The following is a 27,306-nucleotide window of genomic DNA, read 5'->3' as shown; positions in this document are numbered from 1 at the left end:
TTCCAAGGGCGGGGCCAGAAGTTAGATATACCAATGTTGTTCTGTGTCTTAAAATCCACCCTGGAGGCTGTACTGTATTGCTACAGAAGAGGCAGGACACACCCTTGCTGCTATTTATAAAAAGAGCAAAGCCGGCTCTTTGCAGTGACTGACAAGCCAGGAATCAGATCCCTTCCAAGGTCAGGTAAGCAAAACTGCCTTGTAGGGCTAGATGTAAAAGCGACTGACAGACTTTGTATACAACAAATAAAAAATAATGAAGCTAGTAAATTGGTAACTTTCCACTTTCATGACTTTGTCTTTAGGTTGATTTGGATATAACAAAACCTGGAGAGCCAGGTGTGAGGAAATAACACCCAGCCAGTATTTTCTATAATGTGTAAATGAAAGTTTGCATTCAAAATGTCAGACAAAAATCTTTCCCCCTCTAAACATTGGATTGTTGTTGTTTAGTCGTTTAGTTGTGTCTGACTCTTCATGACCCCATGGACCAGAGCACTCCAGGCACTTCTGTCTTCCACTGCCTCCCGCAGTTTAGTCAAACTCATGCTTCAAGAACAGTGTCCAACCATCTCGTCCTCTGTCGTCCCCTTCTCCTTGTGCCCTCCAGCTTTCCCAACATCAGGGTCTTTTCCAGGGAGTCTTCTCTTCTCATGAGGTGGCCAAAGTATTGGAGCCTCAGCTTCAGGATCTTTCCTTCCAGTGAGCACTCAGGGCTGATTTCCTTAAGAATGGATAGGTTTGATCTTCTTGCAGTCCATGGGACTCTCAAGAGTCTCCTCCAGCACCATAATTCAAAAGCATCAATTTTTCGGCGAAACATTGGATACACTGAAATAAATGCATTGTTTTACAATGCCATTCAAACCCAATGGTGATCTTCATTTATTTCAGAAAGGGGGAACCTGAAGCACAGTTTCAGCCTCCCCCCAAGTGTCCCTATTTTCCAGGGACATCACTGATTTAGAGAAACCATCCCGGTTTCTGATTTGATCCCGGAATGTCCCGCTTTTCCTTAGGATGTCCCTATTTTCATTGGAGAAGTGTTGGATGGGATGGAGTTATCCAACCGTTAAGCTTTCTTAAGGCAATCCTGTACATGGAAGGTTTTTTTAATGTTGAATGTTCTATTATGTTTTTGTATATGTTGGAAGCTGCTCAGAGAGACTGGGGCTACCCAGTAAGATGTGTGGGGTTTAAATAGTACAATGATTATTATGGAATGGGATGTCCCTATTTCCATCAGAAAATGTTGTAAGGTATGCAGCTTTCCACATTCAATATTTGGATTTTTTCCAAGTGTACAATTCCCCTTTTCTGCAATTATATAAATAGTATAATGGTATCTCCCATCTTGCCATGTGATGACTTCAAAAATAGGAGATTTAAAATAGGAAATAGGAGATTTAAAAGAATCAGTGTAACTTTAATCTGTACTATTAACTTACATCTGGCAAAAGTTTTGTGAGTAAAGTTAGCTTTACAGAAGGCTGTAAAAACGCAGGTGTATAGCACTTCTGAGCTAAGGGTGCATTGATTGATTGAGCTGGGGCAGAGAGGGTCACCAACATAGCCTTAAGGTCCCTGAGAAAGAGAAAAAGAACATGAATAGGGGCTTTCTTATTGTTCATTCTATTCATTGAGCACACTGCCTCTAATATGTGCAGCTGGGAGGTGGCGGTGATGGGAGGTGAGTGAGCTCTCTTGGGCTGCATGTAGGAAAAGAAGTGCATCGTGTCAACCATCACGTTTTTGATCTTAGAGAAGCAGCTGTCCCTGGACAGAAATCTGAGCTGAAATCCTGCAGTTCAAAACTAAGCTCAGCAGGCAATCAACTGTTGTTTCTGTTTCTCATTTGTTAATACGGAGAAGATATTGGTCAAATTTACAGATTATTGTAGGGGTGAGGAGCCTGAGACCCTCCAGTTTGCTTGGACTAAAACACCCATCATTCCTGACCATTGCCTACACTGGTCAGAGTTGTGGTCCAACAACATCTTTAGGACAACACAGGCGCTCTATCCCTGGGCTACTGAAATAGTGTATATGACGTTTGAGCACTTAGGAAATGTGCTATAGAAATGCCAGGTCATTATAATATGTACAACTGCATTGCTTAATTGACTAAGGCTGCATTCCTAAGCATATCTACTTACCTGGGAGTAAAGCCCAGTGAACCCAATGGAACTTAAATCTAAGTAGACAAGTAGGCCTTTGACAATTTAGGCATTTTGTTTTGGAGGACCCATCTATTTTGCTGAATCTATATTGTTCTATTTTGGTAAGAATAGTTTGTGTTACTCATTTTAAACAATTGCAACTGTCCTACATGTTTTTATAGCTGTATATTGTATTATTGGAACTCACCTAAGATTGTAAAGGGCAGGTAAGAAACCTTATATATAAATTATTGTAGCTGATTAAAACATTTTTGATAAATTAAAATTATATTTTAAATTAACTGGGCAACAGATTATTTAAAAATATAATTTTAATATAAAAAACTAGATAAAAAGTGATTTCTTAAAAGAGTCCTCTTTTGTCCTACACAATAAAAAATGGATCTAAGGCAAAACTTGCAACACACTTGCATGATTTAAAAATAGTGGAAGCATTCATTCCGTTTCCAAACTACTGCTTTTATTTATATACAAGAAGTCAATTAGTCTGCAACTATAATTAATGAACATGAATTTCTTCAGTTGAGCAACAGCCCTGGTCACACTATAAAACCCCACCAACTATTTATGACCTGAGTTTGTCTCTTGCAAGCCTCTAAGGCAATCATCTCCTATCCTGATTTTTTCATGTTTACAGGTTGTATTTGCTGCCATGGATTTTGCTCCAGAGAAGAAAGAGGCCTTCATTGTAACTCGAGAGATCTGTGCTGGCAGGAAGAAAATCCCCTTGGGGTCCATAGGATGCTTTGTGGAGGGCAAGCACAGCAAAGGTCGTATAGTTGACATGAAGTCCAGGCCTGTCATAGCCCTGATGAGCAGCCACATAAGACCTCTCAGCCGACACCAGGCTGCCCTGTTGCTCACCATTGAGAGCCCACAAAAGAGGCATAGCCTGTTCTGCAATGAACAGCTTTTCTCTTCCATTTGCTGCCTGAGGATCCATGATGTGCTGCAACTAAGATATGGCAGAGTGGCGACTGTTGGTATTGTGAGGGGCTTCTGGGAACGGCGCAGGAAACCGGGCAGTGGAGAGCTGAGGATGGTCCTCATTGAGGTGGCGTTGCTGGTGAGGCCATAGCAGGGTTTAGCTTCAGAGTATTCTGGTACTGTTCTGCTCCTGTTAATGGCCAAGCTTTTAGTTGCTGTGGAGCAAAGCCTTCAAATTCCCCATTTTTCATCACAGGTCCTTCTCTGAATCCCCTAATCCTTTAGCCTCTTTGTCTATTCATCTTTGCATCCCTTACTCTTTATCACCTATCCTTAAATATATACTTTATGATACCCCCTATATGACCATTCTTAAATGCATAAGGCACTACTTTCGGCAAATGGAATTGTCCCTAAAATAAACTGGTACTGCCATTGCAGCAATAAGTTTGGGAGGGAAAATATAGATCAGGGATATGGTAGCTCCCATCAGCATGGCCAGTGATCAAGAATGATGGGAGATACACAAGTGAACAACACAAGCAACGCTGACACCAAACTCTACATACATTAAACATAATAGAAACACCGCCACCCGACCCCACCCCCATCCATCCTCTCTCTCCCCACCCCCCCTTTCTTTTTTCTTTCTGTTTTCTTCTCCCCCTAATGCCTCAACAAATGAAACGGATTTGTAAAAATGTTACATGGAAGAAGAAGAAGAAAAAAACAAAAAACGAGGCACTACACTTCTGTAAAACAAGAAAATCCTTAATAAAAAATATTGGGGAAAAAAAAGAATGATGGGAGATGTAGTCCAACTGATACAGTTTCCCCATCCTTGGTATGGATTATTGCTTCAAAAAAGCAGTATTCTCAACACCGATTATTATTTTCTTTGCTTCTTAAACCAGGATCCAGGAATTATTGCCCTCGGTAACAGCTCCTCCAGGCTGAAAATCGATGCAAGCAAGATTGTCGCTGTTAGCTCCAGCATTACCAATCCCGTTTGGTGCAAAGAGATTGGCCAGAGCTCCCTTAAGAAAGGTAAGAGTAGGTGATGAAGTTGCAAGACCTCAGTCCCCTAAAATTTCCAGTTTGTTTGCACAAAATTTCTTATTAAAGAGATCCATGGTTTTGAGATCATTGTCCCCTAATTTCTTAGTTCTTGTGATATCTGGGAAGATCACAAACAAATGAGTTATGATTTGTGCTTCGTGACCTTGGTGTGCCTGGTAGTGTGTTTGTGCACCTGTAAGAGACATGCCTGTTAGGTAATAGAAGTGCCCTTCCCGTCTCTGGGTGTGGCTCCCAACATAACTCAGTGGGAAGGAGCTGGAACCTTAGTCTTGCCTGGGCAGTGAGTCCTAGCTAGTTGCTGTTAAAAATAAATACAACTACTGAAGTTCCCCTGACCTCCTGCTGCCCTCCTGCCACTTTCTGTCATTAGGGCAGACCCACTGCAAATTTTCTTTCCCAAACTTACAGGGCAAGAGCAAACAGCAATACCATGTGATCTGAAAGGGACTTCACAAGATCTCTTCCAGTGCCACAGAGAGTGCTGGGATGCAACTCAAAATCCAGCCACCCCAGGCAATTGCTTGGATTGCTTGGCAGTTGGGCATAAAACACAGGGCAGTATTTCAAGGCATCATAATCTTGCATCCATGGGAGGGGCCTTACAGTCCTCAGGGATCTGAAATTCTGATCACAGGGAGGAGAGTAAGAACGTTCAGACTGTCCCTCTTGCAATCCCCTTTCAGGTTTCCCTGGGGGTCTGCAGGCCCTCAATGTTAAGATTGCCATATTTCGAAAAGTAAAAACCAAGACACCCCAAAAGTTGTTGAGCTTTTTTTAGTTTACTTGCCAAAGATCCAGGACAAATTGCCCCCCTGGATGTCATCCCTGTAATGTCCAGGAAAATCTGGACATATGGCAGCCCTACTCCATGTTGTAGTTGTGGGACTACAACTACCGTCATCCCTGACCGTTGATCATGCTGGCTGGGGCTGAGGGGAATTGGAGTTCAGCAGCAACATCTGGAGAGCCATGTGTTCCCCATATGTCTTGCTTTAGGTATTTTGGCTCTCGTGGTGAAGGTAGGGTTAATAACAGGACCATCATTTACCATACCCCAACTGTTCTTCTAGCGGGCAGTTACATAATGGAGCACTTGGCAGAGGATGATGCTGAGGCAGCATGGGAACATGACGTCCTGCAGAAGATGGAAGGCATCATGAAGGGCATCCAGGGGCATTGCAACTCCTGCTACCTAGACACTACCCTCTACAGGTTTGTCCAGTGTTGGCTCTAGTTGGGGTCCAGCTCTGTGGTCTCTCCATCATTCCACACTGCCTCCTGCATTCAGCAATGCATTCAGCAAACCCTTCTCCCCTTTATTTTGCTGCCTTTCTCTGATCATAGTGCTTTGGTCTTTTTTGCAATCTTCATGGTCCCGTCCTTCCTGCAAAATTGCCAGCTAGACCAGGAGTAACCAACATGGGCCCTATAGATGGACTCCACATTTGGAAGCTGTATACCTCCGAATGCCAGTCGCTGGGAATGGCCAGGGCAGGGAGAGTGCTGTTGCGCTCATGTCCTGCTTTCATGCTTCCCATGATGGCACACTGGAGAACAGAATGTTGGACTAGATGACCCATTGGCCTGATCCAACATGGTTCTTTTTAGGATTGCGATTTCCGTCATCATCACCACTGACCATGCCTGATGGAGCTGATGGAAGCTGTAGTTTAGCAGCATATGATGAGCTGCTACACATTGACTACTAGACGAAGCCAAAATGGTACCGAGCCCTTGGAGGACCAGTTCCATCAGCAGCTACACTAGGAAGTAGCAGGCCATGGTACCCATTTTGCACAAAGGTGATGACCTCCCTTTCTATTTCAGTTCATGTGTTTTATGTGCACATTTCTTTGCAGTTTATTCAGCTTCTCCTCTGCCTTGGATGGCATCCTCTATTCATCTGACGTGCGCGATGCAACAGTGCAGCAAATCTTGAGGCAGCAGATTGTGCAGCCTTTGAGACAGTGAGTTCCATTGCATGTTCAAAGTGCTTGTACTCTATCTGTGGTATTCATGTGCTCAGTGATGGACTGTAATTTATTATAAGAATAAAGGAACTTTGGACTGGACTTTTCATCCTGCCTAATTAAGCAGGTCAATAATAGAAAATACCATACTGTAGAGGTAGGGGACAGCTAGTGGGGCCAGATCCCGTTCTCCTCACTCCCATGGACCATGTTGATTACACGATAGCATTTCAAAGATCTCTCTAGTGCTGGAGATCCTATCTGTACTTGCTGTCACCACTGATAAGCCAGTTGGCACTGCAGCAAGCCTCACTTGTCAAGTAACAATTGTGAGTGCACTTAAAGGCTCCCAGCGGTTTCTTTGCAGCCGTGTCTCTACCTGCCCCACACCTGATGTCACCTGTTACCTTTGGGGGCAATGGCCTTCTGGGCCAAACTGGAACCTATGCCAGGCCTGATTTAGCCCACAGGCCAGAGGTTCCCCACTGCCGCTTTATTTATTTTAGGAAATGCACAAAGAGCAAGAACTCCTTCCCCTGGCCAGTGAAAATTAGTATGCAGAGTGGTTGAAAGAACTGATCAAAATGTCCACAGAAGTAATTATTGGTGTGATTACGACAGCTTCTCAAAGAGCAAATTGCTGGCCTGCGTTAATTAGTACAGAGCAGGGGGTTGGGAAATGAATCAAGCTAAACTGACCTTTTAGCAGCATGCCCACTTGCCCCAGCGCTGCCGGAGAAGTAGCACTGGCATCAATGCTGACTTCTGGTGACATCTCACCAGAACTTGCTGCTGCTGCTTTGCACCACAGAGGCACAACCTAGGTGAGGGGTGCAGCGTAATAGCAGCAGCTGGGTGGGCAGCACTTCCCATTTCCCCTCAAGCCGTGAAACAGGATGCACCACCCCATCTTTAGATGGGGTGCAGTATCACTCCTCTCACCCCTGACCAACAGCCATGATGAATTGCAGCTTCCACCAGCACCAGCCAACATCTGGACAGCCACATGTTCCCCACCCATGCTTTCTAGTGAAGTTGTGCATTTCACTGCATTATATACATTTCATGGAATTCATAAAACACGTTACTGTTAAGAGAAAATAGAGCTATAACCTTAATTTTTTCAGGTAGCCCTTGAAGGAAATCTCCCTGTTATCATGCAAACACCAGCACATCTGCTTCCAGGTGCAGATTTTAAGGATCGTCTTTGTACCATTGAATGAACCTGCTTTTTAGGAAGGCATGAGCTGATGTTTAATGGCTCATCTAGTATTTTCCCTTTATACTTTCCACTTCCCCCAAGTGATAGGAATTTGCAGGGCTGTCTATTACAAGGTCAGTTTCATGGAGAGAATGCAGGCTGTTTTGTGTTGTAGTTGGTCAAAGACTAAACAACATGTTTAGCTTTTTTAAAAAAATGTAATTATACACATTGAACATGGACAAGACACAGCAGAATTAACCTTGAAACAGCATCAGTTTCTGCCAAAGCAGCTGCATTCCCTTGCAGCTCCCTGGGGCTGGTTTTTTCCCAGGCAGTCCCAACAGCACACATTTCCTTCTCTGGCTAAAGACAAAATTGTGAGCAGGCAGGTGCAACCATCATTCCTAGATGATCTGGGTTGCCCATTAATGAACACTCATTGTAAGCAGGCGAGCACATATCTCATGCAAGTATTGATCTTTCCCAGGCATGGCTATGTGGGAGCTGAGAATGTGATGAACTTGAGGAGGTCGCTGCGATGTGACAGCTTTGTTACAGAAGAGAAAGGTAAGGGACAATGTCATCATAGTCCATTCAATGCACCTCTGGGGGCACGGGGAGGTCACTTTGCCACTGCTTGCTTCCCTCCTCCCCTAAAAAATACACTCGGACACTTTGAAGTATCTGGAATATGTCCACAAATGAAGAGTGTGCAAACTAGGAATATAGTTCTGCACACTGCTGCAGGCCTTTTGCTATCCTAATGGAGACTACTGTTGACAGATCCGGAGGAGTTTCTGAATGTCCTTCTCAGAGAGGTCTTGGCTGTAGAACCCTTGCTCAAAATCAGGTATGGCTTTGATCTGTTGATCTTTTTTTAAATCTTGGCTCTGAGCGCCAGTCACCAGGGCAGTATATCTACCATGTGACTAGGGATGCCAACTCTTGGATTCATAAAATCTGGTGACTAGGCAAGGCCTGGGATTGGAGCCCATTTCAGTGCAGCAATGGGTGTGGGTGGGAGCCTAGCTGTGTCACATGGATGAGGACAGACGGCATTGAGTTGAGATAGGTTGGGAGGTGAAGTTTTTCAGTAGGAAGGAGCCCAACACAAAAGCTGTTAATTTGCCTAAGAGGTACAGCTTCTATAAATTGGCTGAAAATGAGAGGGCAGGGGAAACAACTTGAAAGCAAGAAAACAACGGCCTGGTCAATATTATACCCCAATAATGACATTTTTAAAAACATGGTGGTAGTAGTCAAGCCATGCACAGCTACTTGTGCTGTTTTGATTGGGAAGGTATGGCTTGACCCAGATTATTTGCCTCCAGGCAAACACTGGAGGAAAAAAGCTATGGGTTGCACACAGCCACCTCCACAGTTAAGCCTCCAGAGGTAGTATTTGTTGCTCTCTCTTGTAATCAATGAATATATTCCTGCAGTAGATCTTGGTCCTGACAAATGTGTGTGGTTTTGCTGGCCTTAGAGCAAGTGATTCATCCTCCATGCCACTTTTGTACAGACTTTTACTAGACAGTGCACTTGTGATAGTGGGTTAACATTGGTATACATCTACACGTACATAATATGCTTCGAAACAACTGAGCTTCAAAACTTCTCTCCCCCCCCCCCCCGAAAATTTAGGTCAGACAACGAAGTGCTAGAATATAATTGCTACCAGATCCTTGCAGAGAAAGATGCTACAATCAAAGTGCCCACTGTGCAGCAGCTACTGGAAAAATCCCTGCTCTCATATGGCTTAAAGCTGGATGAGGTATGCAACTGGCTTTAGGTAGCATTGTGTATATTTCAAGATTAGAATATTGGATTCTCAGTATTTTAAAGACCTCAACAACAACCAAGAATGATCTATTCAGGAGCAGTTCTATTTGGATCACTCCATCTTGAGCCAACTTACAGCAAAACACATACAAACACTCTTCAAAAAGGTCCGTTTCTTCCAGATTCCTTCATGCCTCATCTTACAGATGCCTAGGTTTGGGAAGAGCTATAAGAAGTTTTCATCAGTGTATCCCTCTCTCGAGCTTGACCTCACAGATATGGTGGAGCAAGGTAAATCAAAGATTTGATACTGGTTGGGTTTGATGTTACTAAAAACCAATTGAAGACTACTGTAACAAACCTGGGTTCTTTTTCTATGATTGTAGCTCCACGGGTGTGTTGTGTTTGTGGAGGAGAGGCAGCCCATGGATGCTCACGGTGCCAACTGGATTCCCTCCTGCATCCTAAACTCATTAAACTGTTTGAGAACCTTTCTAAGGTACAAAGGAGCAATGAATGATTATTTCATGATAGGTCAGTGGGAGGGTTCTGAAATGACATTGGCAAGAGTTGCTAGCAGGTAGCCAAATGGTCCATGTGAGCAATGAACCTTTGTCCTTAGGTTTTTTATTAAATTCTCATAACTTTAACCAATTAATTTCAAATCTGTTACACATTTCTGCTACAATTTGACTTACCACCTTTCATTCCATTCTTTTTTACACCCACCCCTTTCACCTACTGCATAATATCACACATTTCGACTAATACATAGTCCTCTATTTCATATATTCATATATTTTCTTCCTGTTGCTCAAATTTCAAATCCTGCTCACAATTTCATTTGGTCATCACATTTTTTCAAATAACCCAAAAAAAGGCTTCTACTCTTCCATAAATTGTCCATCATATTGATCTCTTACTTACGCTTCTAGCTTCACCAGTACCGCTTAGTAACTGTGAGCCTCTGCCTTCATCTTCAGGGATTTATTGCTACAGCTTCTTACACACTTACATGTGGAGTTACCCACCCACCAGGCAAGCATGCAAAAATTAGGCTTGCCAGCTTTGGCACAATTTCAACAAACAACATTCTCCCTGTAGGTAGAGATGTGCATAGTTTTCTCTGCTAGATTTCTGCTGGTTGTGCAGCTGAAAAAGGCACAGCACCCTCCCTGAAAAAGTTCGTAAATTTACCTCAAGGACCTTCCTTCAGAACTCTGTAACCTGCATATTCTCCTTCCTCCTCCATAACATGATAACTTGTATTCTAGGAAATAACACATTCTCCCTATTGGGAAACCCAAAAGTATGTCCCAACTGGTTAGCCTCCCAGAATCCTCTTTGCACAATAAACATTCCAGGTACCTCAGGCAATTTCTTGGCCAAGATTTCCAGTTATAGTGAAAAACCAGCTACGCAAATGGCACAGTCTGTACCAGGCTGTCAGCTAGGGGTTTATTATTATTAATTCATTTACAAATTTGCCTTTTACGTTTTTATGTCTCAAGGCTATTTACATAGACATGGCTAAAATGGTTTTTTAAAACAGTACAAAGAAACCTGAAAATAGGTTTCAAAGCAATGCGAAGTGAACACCTGAAGCAGCGAGGTCTTTTCATGCAGTTGGAGAAGCTTGCCAAAACAAAAATGTCTTCAATTGTGTCTGGAAAATACAGGTGGTGGCTTCCTGCTGTAGTTCAACAGGTTTGCAAAGATCAAGCCTACATTGCTGGACTGCACTGAAGGGTGACACAGTCAAAGTGTGACACCCAGGATTAGCACAAGGAAACAGAACATTATAATCACCACTTTAAGATGCGGAAAAGCCCGAAAAACAGTGTCGAGTTCTGACTAGCATTCATCTGTTTCTTTCATCCAGCCACCATCTCATCGAATTGGACCGAAGCATCCTTACAAAGGACTAGGACCCAACAGCCTTTCCACAAAGCAGCACACCTTGGATCTCTTCGCTGTCCTTTGCATAGAAAGCAGCCATTACGTGGCTTTTGTTAAATACGGCCCATTGAGACACTCCTGGCTTTTCTTCGACAGCATGGCTGGCACACTGCGTAAGCAAGGATCTTGGGCCTTATTTGTGGGGGTTATTCTAAAAACCAGAGCTCCGCCAGCTTCAACACGTGTTTCCAAGGTTTTATCTCCCTTTCCCATTAGTTCTTACTTCCTCGCTATTTTCACTTGGACATAGCTTTCTTCAGCACTGCTGAATCATGGCAACAAATATAATTACTGTCTTGCTCTTCACAAGCTCACACAATGCTTAACTAGAGGCATCCACCCCCACCACTTATGCAGGGGTCACATTTTGGGCCCCCCGTGAGCCTAAGTGAAATTGCGTAAAGTGGGGGGCACCCTCTAAAAAGGCTCTAAATGCCCATTTCCCGCCTGCTCTCCAGCTCTCTCTCCACACACAACTCTCTCTCCAACTAGAGTTGAAGTTCTGGGGCCAGTTGGAGGAGGCACAGAAAAGCAGCAGCAACATGCAGCAGCTGCACTACCCCAGGCGTCAGCTGCTAGGTGAGGAGGCTGAGCAACCTAAACAAAGCCCTGCTGTGCCTCCAGTCTCTTTAGGGCTCCCTCTGTCCTCACCGACGTCTTTTGGGGGCTCTGGGGAGGGTCTCCTCGTGTGTCACAAGCCTCTTCAGCTCTCTTCTGCCATTTCCTGGTATGATTCTATAAATAAAAAATGCAGATGCTATATGTACTTCTCCATGTTTCTTTGTTTGTTTTGTAACACAATACAATCTCTACTGAAAACTAATAATAATAATAATCTTTAGCGGACTCTTTTTAAACTGTCCCTGTTTTTCTTTAGAAAATGAGAAAGGAGCTAACATTCCTGTGGTCAAGGCCTGCCCTCAGGTTGGAGACTATCTGGCTATGACACCCGAGGAATTTGCTACTGTGGACACCAAGCAGATGGATGCTTTTTCCAGAAGATTTTTCTGCGATGCTTACACATTTATGTACCAAAAGCCACAGCACGCTTCTTCCAAGTATTGGTTCAGAAACTGAGCTCCCTCTGAGCAGATCTTGGAGAGAGAATTTAAAAGCTCACAAGGACCACCATCTTTCTATTGTGAGACAGAAGCATGAATGCTGGAACTGCCAGGTTATAGGCTTATAATAAAGCCCACCTCCAACATAACAGCATTGGTCTGTGTTATAGCAAGCCATTGCTTTCAAAGTCATATTTTCTGGGCAATTATTTTCTGGAACTATCTTCCGGCTTACACACTGGTGTAAAGGTGGAAATCCCTCTCCGCTTTGCAAGATGCCAAGGAAGACTGCCCAAGTGATTGTGGTGTGTTTCATCTCTGCAACACCTGCAAAGTGAGAAGAGATATTTTCCTGAAGGAACATCCCAACCTACCTTGAGGATGCTGTACCTGTGTGCCAGGTGGGCATCAGCCTTGTTCACTGAAGGCTTCTGAAGCTGCTTTCATCAGGCACTGAAAATGAGCTCTTGCTCATACATACAATTTATTTGTTGAACATTCATCCTGATTTGCATTTATAAAGCTTACATGGAGGTTAGATTATATTCTTTATTGAGCTTTTATTCCAATTTCTTTGTGGGGAGGTTATAGGACAACTGGCATTCATCTCATTTTATTTGTGGGGTGTTTATACATCATCTTGTTAATTGTTCACTCATTCTACACTTTACAATGCATTTTCTCACCACCTTCCTGACAGCTACGGTAGTGACAAGAGCACCTTAATTACTTGGATCCCACCTGCAAAATACTGACAATCTAGAGGTGCCCAAGGTCAGTTCATTTGCAACAATTACCCATCTCCCACCCTGAGACCTTTCCTGTCCAGCACCCTGCGTATGACTTCATTTAGATCCTGCTGTTTTAGCTCTTATTGTTTTGTAGTTTTTATATAAATGTTGTTTTTAAATATTCTTTTTGTATGGTGTTGTCTTGGCTCTATGACTGTAAGGGTGGTTTATAAATAACATAACAAAATGAAAACACATAACTTCCCACACAGCCCTACAAGCCACTTTTAGAGAGCTTTTGCTTTCACCTGTAATTCCTGCCAACCATAACTTTTCTGAGTGAAGAAAAATTTAGATTTTTAGTGAATGAGTTGGACTGGTAGTGTGGGAAGAGTGGGAGAGGTGAGAGTCAAGGATTGGTCCTCAGAAAGGTGGGTGATAGCTTCAAGTGTTCAGCTGTGCTAGAGAGGATGGTTTGACAAACTTGTCAGCTGGTAAGAGTTTATTTTACATAGCCATGTTCTTTTCCAAGACAAAGATGGATTTGCTCAGTGGGAATAGAATTGGAAGCAATTTCCCTTGGGATATGTGGCTAGAAGCTAGGATATAGTGATTACTGAAGATAGGGGTATGAGATTTCCCTTAAAGCTGCTACAGGATGGTTAACCTATCTGAAAGAGAAACCTTCACATATTCTGAACAAATTTTATTAACAGCTGATTAAGGTTGCAGTCTGAAGTTTGCAGCAAGATATTTTGTTTCAGAGGGTTGGAAGGAAAGGCTTAATAAATAATGGCAACAAACTTCTGTGGGGTGTGTGACAGGTGGAAGAATGTTTTGATACTGTGCTTGGCTCAGGGTGTGTGTTCAGACAGAGGCTGTGTGTTCCCTGTTATGCTTCTGGAACTGCCCAATGGAAAGATGTTCAGGGTATTAGCAAGGTATGTGCAGGGAGGGCAAACCAATATCAGATGAAGCATACCACCAGGTGAGCCTATCCTAACTTGTTCAACAAATCCTAGTTAAAACAAAGCATGGATGCATTTGGATAAAATGCTAAGCCATTAAGTGTTATCTTCAGTGTTCTTGGTCTCAAACACTTTAGAAATGGTTGCTGGTTTGGTCTCCTGTTCATATTTGTATTAACAGGCATTGATTTGGAAAAATAATAATCAGGCACAGCATCAAGGATCGTGTTCTTAGCACACCAATCAGTAAAATCCACATCAAGCTGACTCTGTACCTATCATAGATAGATGTCTTCAAAAGTCTGGGCTGAAGTTGGTCATTCCACTTCAGTAGACTGAAGCACAGATGAAACTGTGGCACCACATTTCTGAGGGCAACGAAAGAACGATTTTCCAGTAACAAGTTATTGTTTCCTGACTGTGAAACCTCAGTGCTCAACCAGTATGAAATAAAGTCAATGGAATTACATAGAGTGCATAACATAAAGCAAGAGTAATGATCATCCCCTCATGATCTGTAAATTATAACACAAAACCAAGATACTCTAGTGAGCGACTTTGGGTAGATACAAAGGCTCACATATGCAAATGGAAGTTTTGCTTTTTGTTGCCTTGAAGGCTGCTTCTGAAACTCCCCAAGTTTTCATTTGGGCAGAGATGAGGAACCTGTGGCTATCCAGATAATGTTGGACTCAAAGTCCTACCATCTCCAGCCAGCACAGACAACGATCAGGGATGATTGCAGTTATACTCCAATATTAGAGAGGGCCACAAATCCCCCACCCCTGTTTTAGAAGTAGCTTGCCAAGCAGTGGCAGGACTGTTTGTAAATCGCCTGGATGCTTCCAAACCCAGCATCACACCTGTACTGAGAGCGCCTGCCACAGGCAGTATGCATCCAATGCAAAATGTTTATGCAAAATCAATGTATTGTGGGAGTCAGGCATGAGAAATCACACTGCAAAAGACCAAACACTCATAGCACAACAACAGATTACTTCAAAGAAAACAGGAGAACTTCATTCACTACGTGATGAGAACCAATTTTTAAGATCACATAGGCTAGTAATACTAGTCATCCTTTTTAATCCAGTAAGCAAGTATTAAGGGAGAAGTCAGCCCTCAATATTTAAGCCATTGTCTGAAATAAGAGCATGCCAGTACAAATGAAAAAGAAACATACCAGCTTCTTAATCATGTGACATTTATTAGAGAGCTTTCATGTATAAAATGATGTACTGTATTTGGTAGGTGACTGAAAGTGTAAGTAAACAAAATCAGATGCTGATTGAGAAACGGAATTTTAAACCCAGCAGAGATGAAAATTCTGAGGAGAAAAATGTGACTCCTTCTGGTTGATGAGGCGAATGAGAGATTAAATCCACAAACCAGATAAGCAGAGGCTGTTAGTTGGCAACGAAGCCTGCAAGAGCAGCACCTGCCATGGCTCTCAGCACATACAGTACTTCAGGCTTTCATTTCTTTTGGCAGAATTCTAACAACTAACCAACGAAGCAGAAAATAGCAGTTTAAGGACAGTACATTGAAAGTGACCTTGCTAAGTCAAAAATGAGGGCTTAACAGAAGACTAAGAAGAACTAGGAATTAATCCACAGTGTGTTAAGACTCAAGTCAGGTTGTCACCATAAGGCATTCTTAGTGCAAAGCTCTTCTCTCTGCCCATTCATCTGAGATTATGATGAGAACAGACAGGTCTGGTCCTAGAAGAGACTATTTCCTAAATATATCCATGGAGACTGTAATGCATATTTTCGAAAAGATCTACAGTTAAAAATCGTAAGTGACCTAAACTAATGTACAGCCACCAACATGGTTATATTTAATGTCTTTATTTAATAATCAGAAACATCAAAATTGAAATTGTAGATCAATCCACTCCCACCCTGAAAGTGTTAATTTTGTGTACAGGACTTTAGCTGCTTTAATTATTCCGCGTGTTGTGTTTCAACTTCAAAATCCTAGAAAGATCCTGAAGTAACTGAGTTCTGAAATACGTCTTAATTGTTTTGTGCATTTAGACCACTGAACTCTGAGGTAGGCTCTGAGAACTGAATTAATTTGTTAACTGAACCATTATTGTGTTCCTAAACCATGGTTACTGTTTGTGAAAGTTCAGTAATTAAGCCAGGTAAATCCAGCACTTGCTCCATAAGTAATTAATGACAAAGTTTTAGGAAATAATCTGAAGATTCTGGTTATAACACTGTTAAGCAACCAAAATTTAAGTAACCCTGAATGAACCAGTTAAAGACATTAATACTTAATACAATCAATTATCAGATCAGATCTTTAATTTTCTTAAAACAAGCCGAGGACAACCATTAAACTCTATGCTCTTGTAATCATTTCTGTAGAGTTCGCCTCCAACCAAATGCCTCATGATGTTTATGGTTTTAAAAACATACGTCTAGCGAACGGAAGACAAGTCACAAACTGATTCGATCTCATTCAGAGAGGGCAAGATAATGGACACAAATTAATTAATAAGGTCACCCTTTTAGAATACAGAAGTTTGCCGTCACTGTACCAGGCAAAATCACAGAGAAGGTTGAAAGGTCGAACAGTCTTGTATTGTTTGCAAAACATTGTGATGGCTTTTTAAAAAGTTCTGCAAAAGCAACATTTCTTTAAATAATCAGACAGGCTCAATTTCTCTTCTTAGAAGCCATTTGGCTTGTCCCATCTCCTTGGACCACGTGTAGAAAAATGGGCTTATTTTACCTCCCCCCAGTTCATCAGAGGCTGCTTCTTAAAGTATTATTCAACTTATGAATACAACTGATTTGGCCGACTTCATCAATCATAATGGATGGCAGTGTAGAAGATTATCCAGACAACCTGAAAGGAAGTACAAACAAGATGACATCAGCAGCGAAGAACCTGATTTTTGGATTCAGTATTTTGCTTTCCTCTTTTTGAATAAGACTTAAACAATACAGGTCATAAAAAGCTTTATAATTAGCTCTGTACTATAATCTGTACATTACCCTTTTAAATTATTGCGCTCTTAAGTAATTTATATTGTTTGTTCCCTCACTCTGATTCCTTCCTATCTCGTTAAATATATTTATGCTTCTTAGGTGGTGATCTGTCACTTGTTTTACAATATGTGCTCAGGGCCAACAGTCAACAAATAAGGAGTATAGATTACCAAAAACAATGCAAAAGATGTCATGAACCCTTCTTTCGTTAGTTCCCAAGTTCCACCATACTCTTCTTCATCTATCTGCTGGAAGCTACTAAAATAGAGGTACAGGACACCAGCATTTATCAGGCAGAATCTGGAAGGGAGAAAGAAGCATATTGGAAACCATCACTTTCAACTTGCACAATGTAAAGACATCAGATGTGTCAGCCACACTCCACCAGGGTGTTTTCTTGTGCAAGCTGCATTGAAATTAATGGAAGATACAGAAGAGCACTATTATGCTCTTATGTAGCTCTTATTCCTTTCAATAGAGCATTAGCAGGACAGCCTCTGGTGGTGTGTGGTTCATTGGTCAGATTCATTTCTTCTACTCTGCCCTTTTCATGGCAGGGCTACCTGTGAGGACACAGTATATTTTTATACTAATTAATATATTAAATATACAATATTAATATTAAATTTACAAGACTGACAAAATATATTTATCTTATTTAAAAAATTGTATGCCACCTTTCTGTCTCAAACAGAAGGGTTCAAGATGGCTAACACCCAAAAGTTAATATTTTTTAAAAAACATTCACACACACACACACACACACACACAAGACAGCAAATGATAAAAACAAATTCTCAGGTGGTGCAATGGGTCACTGTGTCTGGCTGTTAACCAGAAGGTTGGTAGTTTCAGTGTTAGAAACTGGAATAGGAAAGATAGGAGCCATGTGGGACCTGGGTTGTTGGCACTAAAATAAAATATGGCGCCTAGACATTTTGTTTTATTTTATGCTGCCATGCTACCCAGCAGACCACCTGATTCACCTGGCAGCAAAAAAAAAAAAGAATCTTGTGCTGCTGCGCTGCCACACAAATCAGCTGGTCTGCAGGGTAGTGCAGCAGCAAAAGATGTGCATCTTTTGCTGCCGCACTGCCAGGCAGACCACCTGACTGCAGCCAGGCAGGTGGAGATGCTAGGCACCAAAGGTGGTGCCTGGACATCTCCATCCATTTGCAAAAGGACGGCTAGTTTTAAATGCTGGGTGGTTGAAGCCCACCTACAGATGACTGTGGACAGGATTCCTGCATTACAGGGCGTCTGACTAGATGACCCTTCCAAATCTATAGTTCTATGATTCTATGAAATGGCATCAAGAAAAAAAAGATCTGAGTCAAACACCCAGTAAGCCAAAGGCCTCCAAGGGGTGGGGGGGACAGAGACTTTAAACATCAAGGACAGGGTTAGGCAACCTAAGACCCATGGGCCACAAGCGGCCCACGGGGGTTGTTTAACCAGCCCACAAGCTGCCCCCGAACTGAGCCGCCCACTCGGCAAGTCCCTACACGCTGCACTAAACCAGCGCAGCACGGCGCAGTGCGGGCACTTGCTTCCGCGGTGCTGAAAATTGTGTCTGCGCAGATGCCAGAAATCGAGGCCGCGTGTGCGCAATCCGGCCCACGGAGGGATCTCCGCTGGAGTGAACTGGCCCAGGCGAGGTAAACCTTTCTGACCCGAGCAAGGAGATTGAAATATCCCAGATAAGGTGTTTCTTAATCTAGGCTTGGCAACAAAGAATATTAAAGATTCCCACCAACTGAACTTCAGGTGGAAGAGCACAAACAACAGGGGCTCATCCTGATCTCAGAAAGCAGGCATACCCAACAAGCAAAATATCCTAAATCGGATAAAGGCAATAATTGGCAATACTGAACTGAGCTCAGAAACAAACCAGAAATCAGTACAAAAATCACGTCGGATGTTGCAAATAGCCAGCTCTAGTCAACAATCTTGCCAGGTGAAATTTCTAGGTCCTTTTCAAAGTCACCTCATATGAACTTCATGACTGAGCAGAGATTTAAATCTTGGGTTCTTTAAGATCAGTATGCCGATAATTACACCACAATGGCATTCAAGCTAAGCTAAACTGATGAAGCAACTGAATTTCCCCACACTGAATTTCTTTCTCCACATTTTCTACCCTAATGCCCTGAAGTTAAATGTGGTTATGAATTTGCAAGCAAGGCCACAACAAGCACTAGTCTGAAATCGCCAACCTCCCTCCCAGCACTCCAACAAAGACCTCAGAGTTTACAAAAATGGATGACTAAGACATGTTCAAGAACTTTAAATGGTATATTGTTTACTAACTTTATATTCCTTTGTCACAGCTAAGATGATACAGCACATTCTTACCAACCAACTTCACAGACAAAAACATTTTTAGGCGCTATTCATGTACAGAACTGAAACATTTCAAATATCAAGGCAACTATATTAAGGTCTACCTGCCTTTGGACATCTTTGGGAGAAGTAAAGGCTAAGGGCTAAACCGTACAGAAATTCAGAGTGGAGTCCCTAAGACAGTTCAATAGCATCTTGTATACCTCCTTCCGGCAGCTCAGCTGGTGCCAAATGTATTGCTCTGCTTTCCTCTGGAACACAGTGAAGCCAAGAGGGAGGTCTTGTCATTTGGGCAGCCCAGAACCTCCATACACCCTACCCAGGCTTGTGCCCTGGAATGGTCATTTTGGTGCTGCTAAGGCAGCAAAAACAATGTAGGATGCAGCAGTTACGAGTTACCGGTTTCTGCAGCCACAGCAGCCACCGTGATTCTCTGGTGGTTTGACTTACCCCAGAGATATATTCCATTGTCTCTTGAGACAGAGAGATGCCAAATATATGTAGGTCTCTGAGTTGCTAGTGTTACTGTACGTTGACTGCATAAAGCACTATATATAAAAAAACCCCACTTGTTTTCCTCTAGACATTTCTGGGTATGTGTGTCCAACTCCCCCCCCCCCTTTCCCCCTCTATCCAGTGAAAGAAAGACATTATTCTCTATTTTCCCACAAAATACACTGCAAAAAAATTGCAGGCTCACAATCTGGGAGTTGCCAACTCACAACGATTTATAATGCAATGTATATGGGAAATGACTTTCAGATCTAGGGTTTAGAATTATCCATCTTGTCATTTCAGCTGTTTCCAATTTCTTTTGACAACTTTTCCAATATATAACAACAAAAACAAGAAGAAACAAAAACTTACATTGCTATGCCCACAAATCCTTTCAATGGAACAATGCCCCAGATCACTCCCAAAATAACAGCAATGATCTGCCGGAACCAGTAAATCACATCTAGAAATTCATCCTGTGGAGAAGAGACAAAAATCAAAGTTCATATGGATCTGTAATTCATGTATCTTACAAAATGCCCCTTTGGACAAAAAGAAGCAGCTCTGAAGATACATTTTGGGCTAGATGAGATGGAGATAATAAATAACTGTACTTCCCACTCAATAAAGGATAAGTCTTAAGTTTCTTTTAATGTATTAAGGAAATATTCTAACATGAAGTAGTAGGATCCTGAACTGAATCACTAAGACCAACACTGTAAATGTCAAACGCTACCAGCCAATGTGCATTTCGTACTTGGTTCTGTTCTATGATATTTTTATAAAAGGAAGATAAGCCACTCAATGGGCATCAGGAGACAACAGAAGAACCAAAGCCAAAGGACCCTACCAGGCACCCTACTTTTGGAGGAAAAACGGTAGTGTTTTGGGATGATGAAAATTTAACACCACTGGTGCTACTCACTGTCAAATTTAAAACACTTTCATATGTGTTGCCCAACCCTATTTATTTAAAAGACCATCCCACAGAATTCAGTGGGTTTTGCTCCCAGGCGTGCTATACTGTCAAAGCTCACTGACTACGAAGTAGTTTGTCAGAGGACTTCCTACAAGGCAACAGCAGAGCCAGAATCCAGATCAAGTATTTCCAGTTCCACAGCCTGCCTCCAGCAGGCGGGGGGGCGAGGGGGGTGGTCAACAAAATAACGTAAGAGCAATTTGAAATTGACAGGAAAGGATTCCCAACGCCCAATTGTTTAACCACCACGGACTTTGAGCCCTGACAGTCAAGTGTTAGAACTAGGGAGAGACGCGCCTTTGGCTCCCCCCGCTTTTACTATTCTGCACGCTGTGTTTATTATAAGCCGCCTGGTAGTGATATTTACAAGGAAAGCCACTTGAAAATATATATATAGTCTAGTAGTGGATAAATTGTATTTCTGAAATGACAGGTGGTGGTGATGGGGGAGTAACCAGCCGTGGCTTTGGGGGCGTAAGGACTCAGGACGGGAGTCAGGATCCTTCCCCCTTCGCACTGGGCTCCGGAGGGCGGACCTCGGGAGTCCCGTCGGGAAGGAAGCAGAGAAGGTCCCACTACGACCCCGGGAGGCCGCAGGTGCCCCTCGATCGCCGCCGCAGCCGAGGCTCCGGCCAACGCAGCCCCTCCAGGCCAGGGCCCCCCGTCGCCGAGGCAGCGCGGCCCGGCCTAGGCCTCACCTTGTCCTCCCAGGCGGAGTCGCTCCGCAGCGCTTTGCCCCACAGCGAGCCCTTCAAGGCGCCGCCGCCGCCGCCGTTGGCCACCAGGTGCTGCTGCGGGTGCGACGTCGGCTCCTCCTTCCGCCGGCCGCCGCTCATCGTCCTCTGCCGCCGCCGCCGCCTGCCCGCCGCCTGCCTCCCTCCCTCCCTCCCCGCCGGGCCGCCCTCCCCCCGCAACACTCGGCGCTCTCTCGCGGCACCGAAGGCACCCGCGCGGCCACGTGAGCGCCGGGCCGGCGCCCAACCAATTGCGTTGCCCCGCTCGGGCCCACGCGGCTCCGGTCACGTGGCCGGAGCGCGCTACGGCGATAGAGATAGGCCATATCGCGGCTCCTTCGAGGCCGCGCAGACTGGAGGAGGGAGGAGCACGTGGCTGCTGAGTCGCACGGTTGGAAAGGGGACCCCTGAGGGTCATCTAGTCCGACCCGCTGCAGTGCAGGAATAACTGAGTGGAGTAACACTGGCAAAAGGGGCGGAGCAAGGCTACTTATATATAAAAGACTGTGTGTGTGTGTGTGTGTGTGTGTGTGTGTGTGTGTGTTACAATGTGCTTTTATTAATTCTTTCCCAACCACCAGGGCTAACCCAGGACATTTTGGCACCAGAGGTGAACCACAAAATGGTGCTCTCCTCCCTGCCAGAGAAGAAAGGAGGAGTGAAGATCTACATCAGGATCTGCCACCCCTGTGGATCCTTTTGCCTGAGGCTGCCTCACCTTGCCTTATAGGTGGCCCTGACAACCAGAACCCGTTTGAATGGCCTTGAACATATTCTTCCAAGCTTCAGACGTCTTTTTAAAAATTAAATAAATAAAAACTGTGCATTCATGATGACTTGCACTGCTGATGCCATGTAGGTTGGCCATAGGGCATCCATAGGTGCAAAGAGCCCACACAGCTTTGTTTCCCCATCAGTGCATCTCCCATAACTTCGTACTAAAATCCTGCAGCTTTTTTATACCACAAATGTATTATGTTTGGTAATACACACTGGGCTCAGGTAGGATGAGAGAAGGGAACTGGAACTGGGTCTGAAGTATGAAATGTTTGCAAAATAGTAACTTAATACGTAGAACAATCCTATGCTTGTCTGCTCAAGAAATCCCATTTTACAAAAAAACAAAAAACCCCACCAAAAATAAAATATAAATACAAAAAACTAAAATAAGTTAAAAGCCAAAACATCATAAAAGCACTATAACACTGTCACATGATTAAACATCTACGTCTTCCCCAGCATCAAAATATACATGGGATTGTGCCAAGTCTCCAGTACAGTATTCTGTTTCAATTTTTTTATATAAAAAAGGAGTTACAAAGGCTGAGCAGTTCTCTTCATACACATTTGATTCCTTAACAATTTTAAAGAAGACACCCCAAATTATCAAGGCTGAAAGTGACACAAACAGGTGTTTTGAAACAATGTATCATATAGGTACACTTGTTGCAGAAAGGCTACAGGATCTTTTTGAGTGTACACTCAACCCATTTGATATGTGAAATGGTCATATAATATTGCTCATGTAACAAGTGAAATGGCCCTCTGGGAAAGGGAAGCCCTACTCCCGCCTTAGTTATACATAAGTAGACAAGGTAAATGCATGTGCCTTGTGCATCGAAAGCTGAAACCAGCCAATTCAGCGGGGCCTCAGTGCATATATGTGTTTGCATCTATACCTATCATATGCAGTAAGTAGGCTGACTTCTCACTTGGGTGGATTTCCCCTTCTGGCTCAAGAAGCAAGATTGCTTTCAAATAGGATCCTAATACTATGTTCACTGGCCGCAAGGTGGCAGAAAGTTATTGTCTTCCACAGCTTTCACATGGGATCTTCTTTCCCATGGGATCACAAATATAGCCATGAAAGCTAAAAGGCACTTGGGAATTTACACTACAGTGGTACCTTGGGTTAAGTACTTAATTCGTTCCGGAGGTCCATTCTTAACCTGAAACTGTTCTTAACCTGAAGCACCACTTTAGCTAATGGGGCCTCCTGCTGCTGCCACACCGCCGCTGCACGATTTCGGTTCTCATCCTGAAGCAAAGTTCTTAACCTGAGGTACTATTTCTGGGTTAGCGGAGTCTGTAACCTGAAGTGTATGTAACCTGATGCATATGTAATCCAAGGTACCACTGTATTTGCTTAACTCATTGCTCTCACAGTGGGAATATGGCTCCTAAAACTGCACTGCAATATAACAGTTACAGATAGGTAGCCGTGTTGGTCTGCCATAGTCAAAACAAAATAAAAAAATTCCTTCCAGTAGCACCTTAAAGACCAACTAAGTTAGTTCTAGGTATGAGCTTTCGTGTGCATGGTATCTGAAGAAGTGTGCATGCACACGAAAGCTCATACCTAGAACTAACATAGTTGGTCTTTAAGGTGCTACTGGAATGAATTTTTTTATTTTGTTTTGTAATATAACAAAAACTATTAAACACATAACCATAGCAGCAAAGCAGCAAAGCCAAACCCAGTGGGCTTACTTAATTTTTTTTAAAAAAACCCTTCTGGGTCACAAATTGGTGAAGAGTCAGAACAAAAGAAGAGAGAGTACCTGTTTATCATACTGGCAACTTGGCAGGAGCCTCCAGAACATACCTCTGGAAGTATGTAGTTCTTTATTGTGCTTTCAGGTCATGGTATTTATTGACTTTGTGCCCATTATTGCGAGTTTCCTACATACAGTGATGCCTTGGGTTAAGAACTTAATTCATTCTGGAGGTCCGTTCTTAACCTGAAATTGTTCTTAACCTGAAGCACCACTTTAGCTAATGGGGCCTCCCGCAGTTGCTGCGCCACCGCTGCGTGATTTCTGTTCTCATCTGTTCTTAACCTCAGGTACTATTTCTGGGTTAGCGGAGTCTGTAACCTGAAGCGTCTGTAACCTGAGGTACCACTGTATTACTACCAGTGCAATCTCAAGTGTGTTTCGTGAATATGTTTAGGATAATGGCTAAGAACATAGTTCTGATTGCAAAATGTTTTGCTGGCTTAATTCAAGAATTGAATTATTATTATTATTATTATTATTATTATTATTATTATTACGTTTCTATCCCACCTTTCTTCCAAGGAGCTCAAGGAGTTCTTCCCGCCTCTCCATTTTACCCTCACAACAACCTGTGAGGTAGGGATTAGGTTTAGACATGGTAACTGGCCCAAGGCCATCCAGTGAACTTAATGGATAAGCAGGGATTTCAACTCTGGTCCCCAAGGTCTTAGCTTGACAATCTAACCACTATGCCACACTGGTTCAGAGAGCAGGACTAGTGTAGTGGGACTGCCATCCAAGTAAAGAAATATTAGGCTGCAATCCTAGCCCATTTCATCCAGGAGTAAATAATAACTGGTTTTTACTTTTTGCATTGTATTCTTGTAAACCACTTAGAGACTATTGTATTTAAGCGGTACATATATAAGCTCTTTAAATAAATTAATCGATCAATTATTTCCCCCAGTCAAGTAATTAACTAATAAATTGTCTAGCATGTGTGCTTGTCCAAAAGTAAAACTCATTCATATGCAGTGGGGCTTTCTCCAGGCTAGTATGCAACCTAAATTCTGCAGCCCTAGTTAAGTGGGTGAGTGGTAAAGCTAAAATCCCTAAAATTTGATTATTCATAAACTCCCTAAGGCTGCAGTCCTATACACGTTTAGCTGGGAGTAAGTCCCACTGAGCTAAGTGAGGCTTACGTCTCCATATAAGTGCATACAATTGCACTGTAAGTTGTGCAAGCCTGTCCGACTCAGCTCCCTCTCTGTAATAGGAAGCTAATAATGTCAACCTACTGTGCAGAGTTGGTGCGAAGATTGAGTAGATAATGTATGTGAAGTGGTGATGGGGATATTCCAAAGCAAGTGTGAGCAGACTTCAGGCTTGGGGGATCTGTTTTGCTTTTTACTGGAACCCTGAGATTCACAAAACAAACTGGGTGCAAAATATTGGCAGTGGGTGGGGACAGATTGGAAAAGCTGGTTTGGGGGCAAAGTCAGTTATCTACCACAAGAGGCATACACTGACCGGTAAATGGACATACAAGTCTACATCCGAGTTACTGTAAATCAGATATTCTAAAACACGAAATCTTCTTATTGCTGCTATTGTAAACAATTGCTATTCAGAACCCTTCATCAATCTACAACAAATCATCTAGCAATCTGCCAGGAGATCCCAATCAATATTTGCCCAGCTCTGCTGTAGACAGTTCTATAAATGTTAAAACTATAATTATGATCTCACACCGTTACAATGAATTTTGAAGTCCTGCAAATATATATTCCTGAGGAAATGGTTAGGAAGCAATTACCATTTATTTGTTGTAAAAAACAAATAATTGTAAGTCTTGCCTTTCAGCTTTGAACATATTTCAAGGCAATTTGACAAAGCGTGACATACATGTGTAGAAATGATAATATTTCAGTGCAAAGGCGTTCTGTCTGGGTTTTATGGAAATGTAATGATTTGAAGTTGTTGTTTCCAAAACACTTTGCATTGTATTTCATCAAACTTGCTCACTACAGCATGACAGGCCTATTACTTGCAGTGCATTCCTCTGCGTGTCCATGCAGAAGTAAAGACCGCTGAGTTCAGTGGGATTTGCTCCCAGATAAAGTGTTACAGAATTGCTGCCTGGACAAAGTGCCCTTTGCATTGGAAGCCAGCAAAGGTGGTGAGGAACCTGAATATCCAATCCTACGAAGAAAAGCTGAAGGAGTTGCAGATGATTTTTAACCTGGAAAAGAGATTAGTAAGCAGTATGCGAAAAGCCATCTTCAGCTATTTGAAGGGCTGCCTTATGGCTGACGAAGCACATTTGTTTTTGGTTGCTCTGGATAGGGTCTAAAATAACAGGTTCCACCTCCAGGACTGAAGGCGGCATGCCTCTTGAATTCCAGTTGCTGAAAATAACAAGCAAAAAGAGCGATGTTGCACTCATCTTGTCAGCCCCTGTGAGAACAGGATGCTGCGCTAGGTGGACCTTGAACTTGATCCAGATGGGACTTCTTAATCTAATTCTTAATGGAGGGTAAAGGTAAAGGGACCCCTGACCATTAGGTCCAGTCGTAGCCGACTCTGGGGTTGCAGCGCTCATCTCGCTTTATTGGCTGAGGGAGCCGGCGTACAGCTTCCGGGTCATGTGGCCAGCATGACTAAGCCGCTTCTGGCAAACCAGAGCAGCGCACGGAAACGCCGTTTACCTTCCCGCTGGAGCCATACCTATTTATCTACTTGCACTTTGACGTGCTTTCGAACTGCTAGGTTGGCAGGAGCTGGGACCGAGCAACAGGTGCTCACCCCGTCGCGGGGATTCGAACCGCTGACCTTCTGATCGGCAAGTCCTAGGCTCTGTGGTTTAACCCACAGCGCCACCAGGTTCCCTACTGGAGGGTAAGGCAGCCTCTAATTTCAAAATTTAAAAGTACCCAATGGATGGAAATACCGCAACAAGAAGCGTGCTGCAAAACATCAGCGTCATACAATTCTCCTCTTCGGAGCTCCTGCATGTTTGATTAGCAAGTGAAAAGAAAAGAAAAGAAAAGTTCAGCGTCCCTCGACTGGGCGGAAGCAGCCCGAGGTCACCGCGGCTGCGATACCAGCCTGCGCCACAAGGGGGCGGGGCCGAGACTGGTGTTTGCTTTAACTGCGGAGGGAGGGAAGAGGAAACTCTTAAAATTAAAAGAAAAGTCGGGGTGGGGGAGATTTTCCTGTGTCTATGCTTTTATTTCGTACGAGGAAAAAGCAGGAATGCTGGAATTCTGCGCAGGGAAAAGCTGTACGTTGGGGAAAGAAAAAAATGCCAATGATCCCTGCGCCCAGGAAGTTTCTGGCTTTTAAAAGTTTCTTTAATAGCTTTGTTTAAACTCCTGCACCCAACCAGCATGG

At 43.2% G+C, this 27,306-nt stretch overlaps 2 protein-coding genes across 3 annotated transcripts; one reads left to right on the top strand and one right to left on the bottom strand.

The window, feature by feature from the left end:
• The first annotated feature begins 83 nt into the window (after nucleotides 1-83).
• On the top strand, nucleotides 84-16,722 carry LOC309344474 (ubiquitin carboxyl-terminal hydrolase CYLD-like). 2 transcript variants are annotated; one of them, XM_081866857.1, is made up of 12 exons: nucleotides 84-184; nucleotides 2,818-3,246; nucleotides 4,022-4,154; nucleotides 5,258-5,399; nucleotides 6,047-6,154; nucleotides 7,849-7,928; nucleotides 8,145-8,211; nucleotides 9,006-9,135; nucleotides 9,326-9,434; nucleotides 9,530-9,642; nucleotides 11,026-11,215; nucleotides 11,980-16,722. In XM_081866857.1, the coding sequence occupies exons 2-12, from the start codon at nucleotides 2,833-2,835 to the stop codon at nucleotides 12,177-12,179; spliced, it is 1,686 nt and encodes a 561-aa protein (XP_081722983.1). In that variant the 5' UTR covers nucleotides 84-184; nucleotides 2,818-2,832; the 3' UTR covers nucleotides 12,180-16,722. The 2 variants fall into 2 exon arrangements, with proteins under 2 accessions (XP_081722983.1, XP_081722984.1); XM_081866858.1 differs by having other exon boundaries at nucleotides 129-179.
• Nucleotides 16,157-21,554, bottom strand: RAB5IF (RAB5 interacting factor). Its single transcript, XM_081866859.1, has 4 exons — nucleotides 21,380-21,554; nucleotides 20,075-20,178; nucleotides 17,035-17,164; nucleotides 16,157-16,721 (listed from the first exon to the last, which is right to left on the bottom strand). The coding sequence occupies exons 1-4, from the start codon at nucleotides 21,515-21,517 to the stop codon at nucleotides 16,680-16,682; spliced, it is 414 nt and encodes a 137-aa protein (XP_081722985.1). The 5' UTR covers nucleotides 21,518-21,554; the 3' UTR covers nucleotides 16,157-16,679.
• Between the last annotated feature and the right edge of the window lie 5,752 nt (nucleotides 21,555-27,306).

Source organism: Podarcis erhardii, assembly GCF_964252035.2.
Source record: "Podarcis erhardii genome assembly, chromosome: 6".
NCBI classification, from domain to species: domain Eukaryota; kingdom Metazoa; phylum Chordata; class Lepidosauria; order Squamata; family Lacertidae; genus Podarcis; species Podarcis erhardii.
This window is presented reverse-complemented; position numbering and strand designations above follow the sequence as displayed.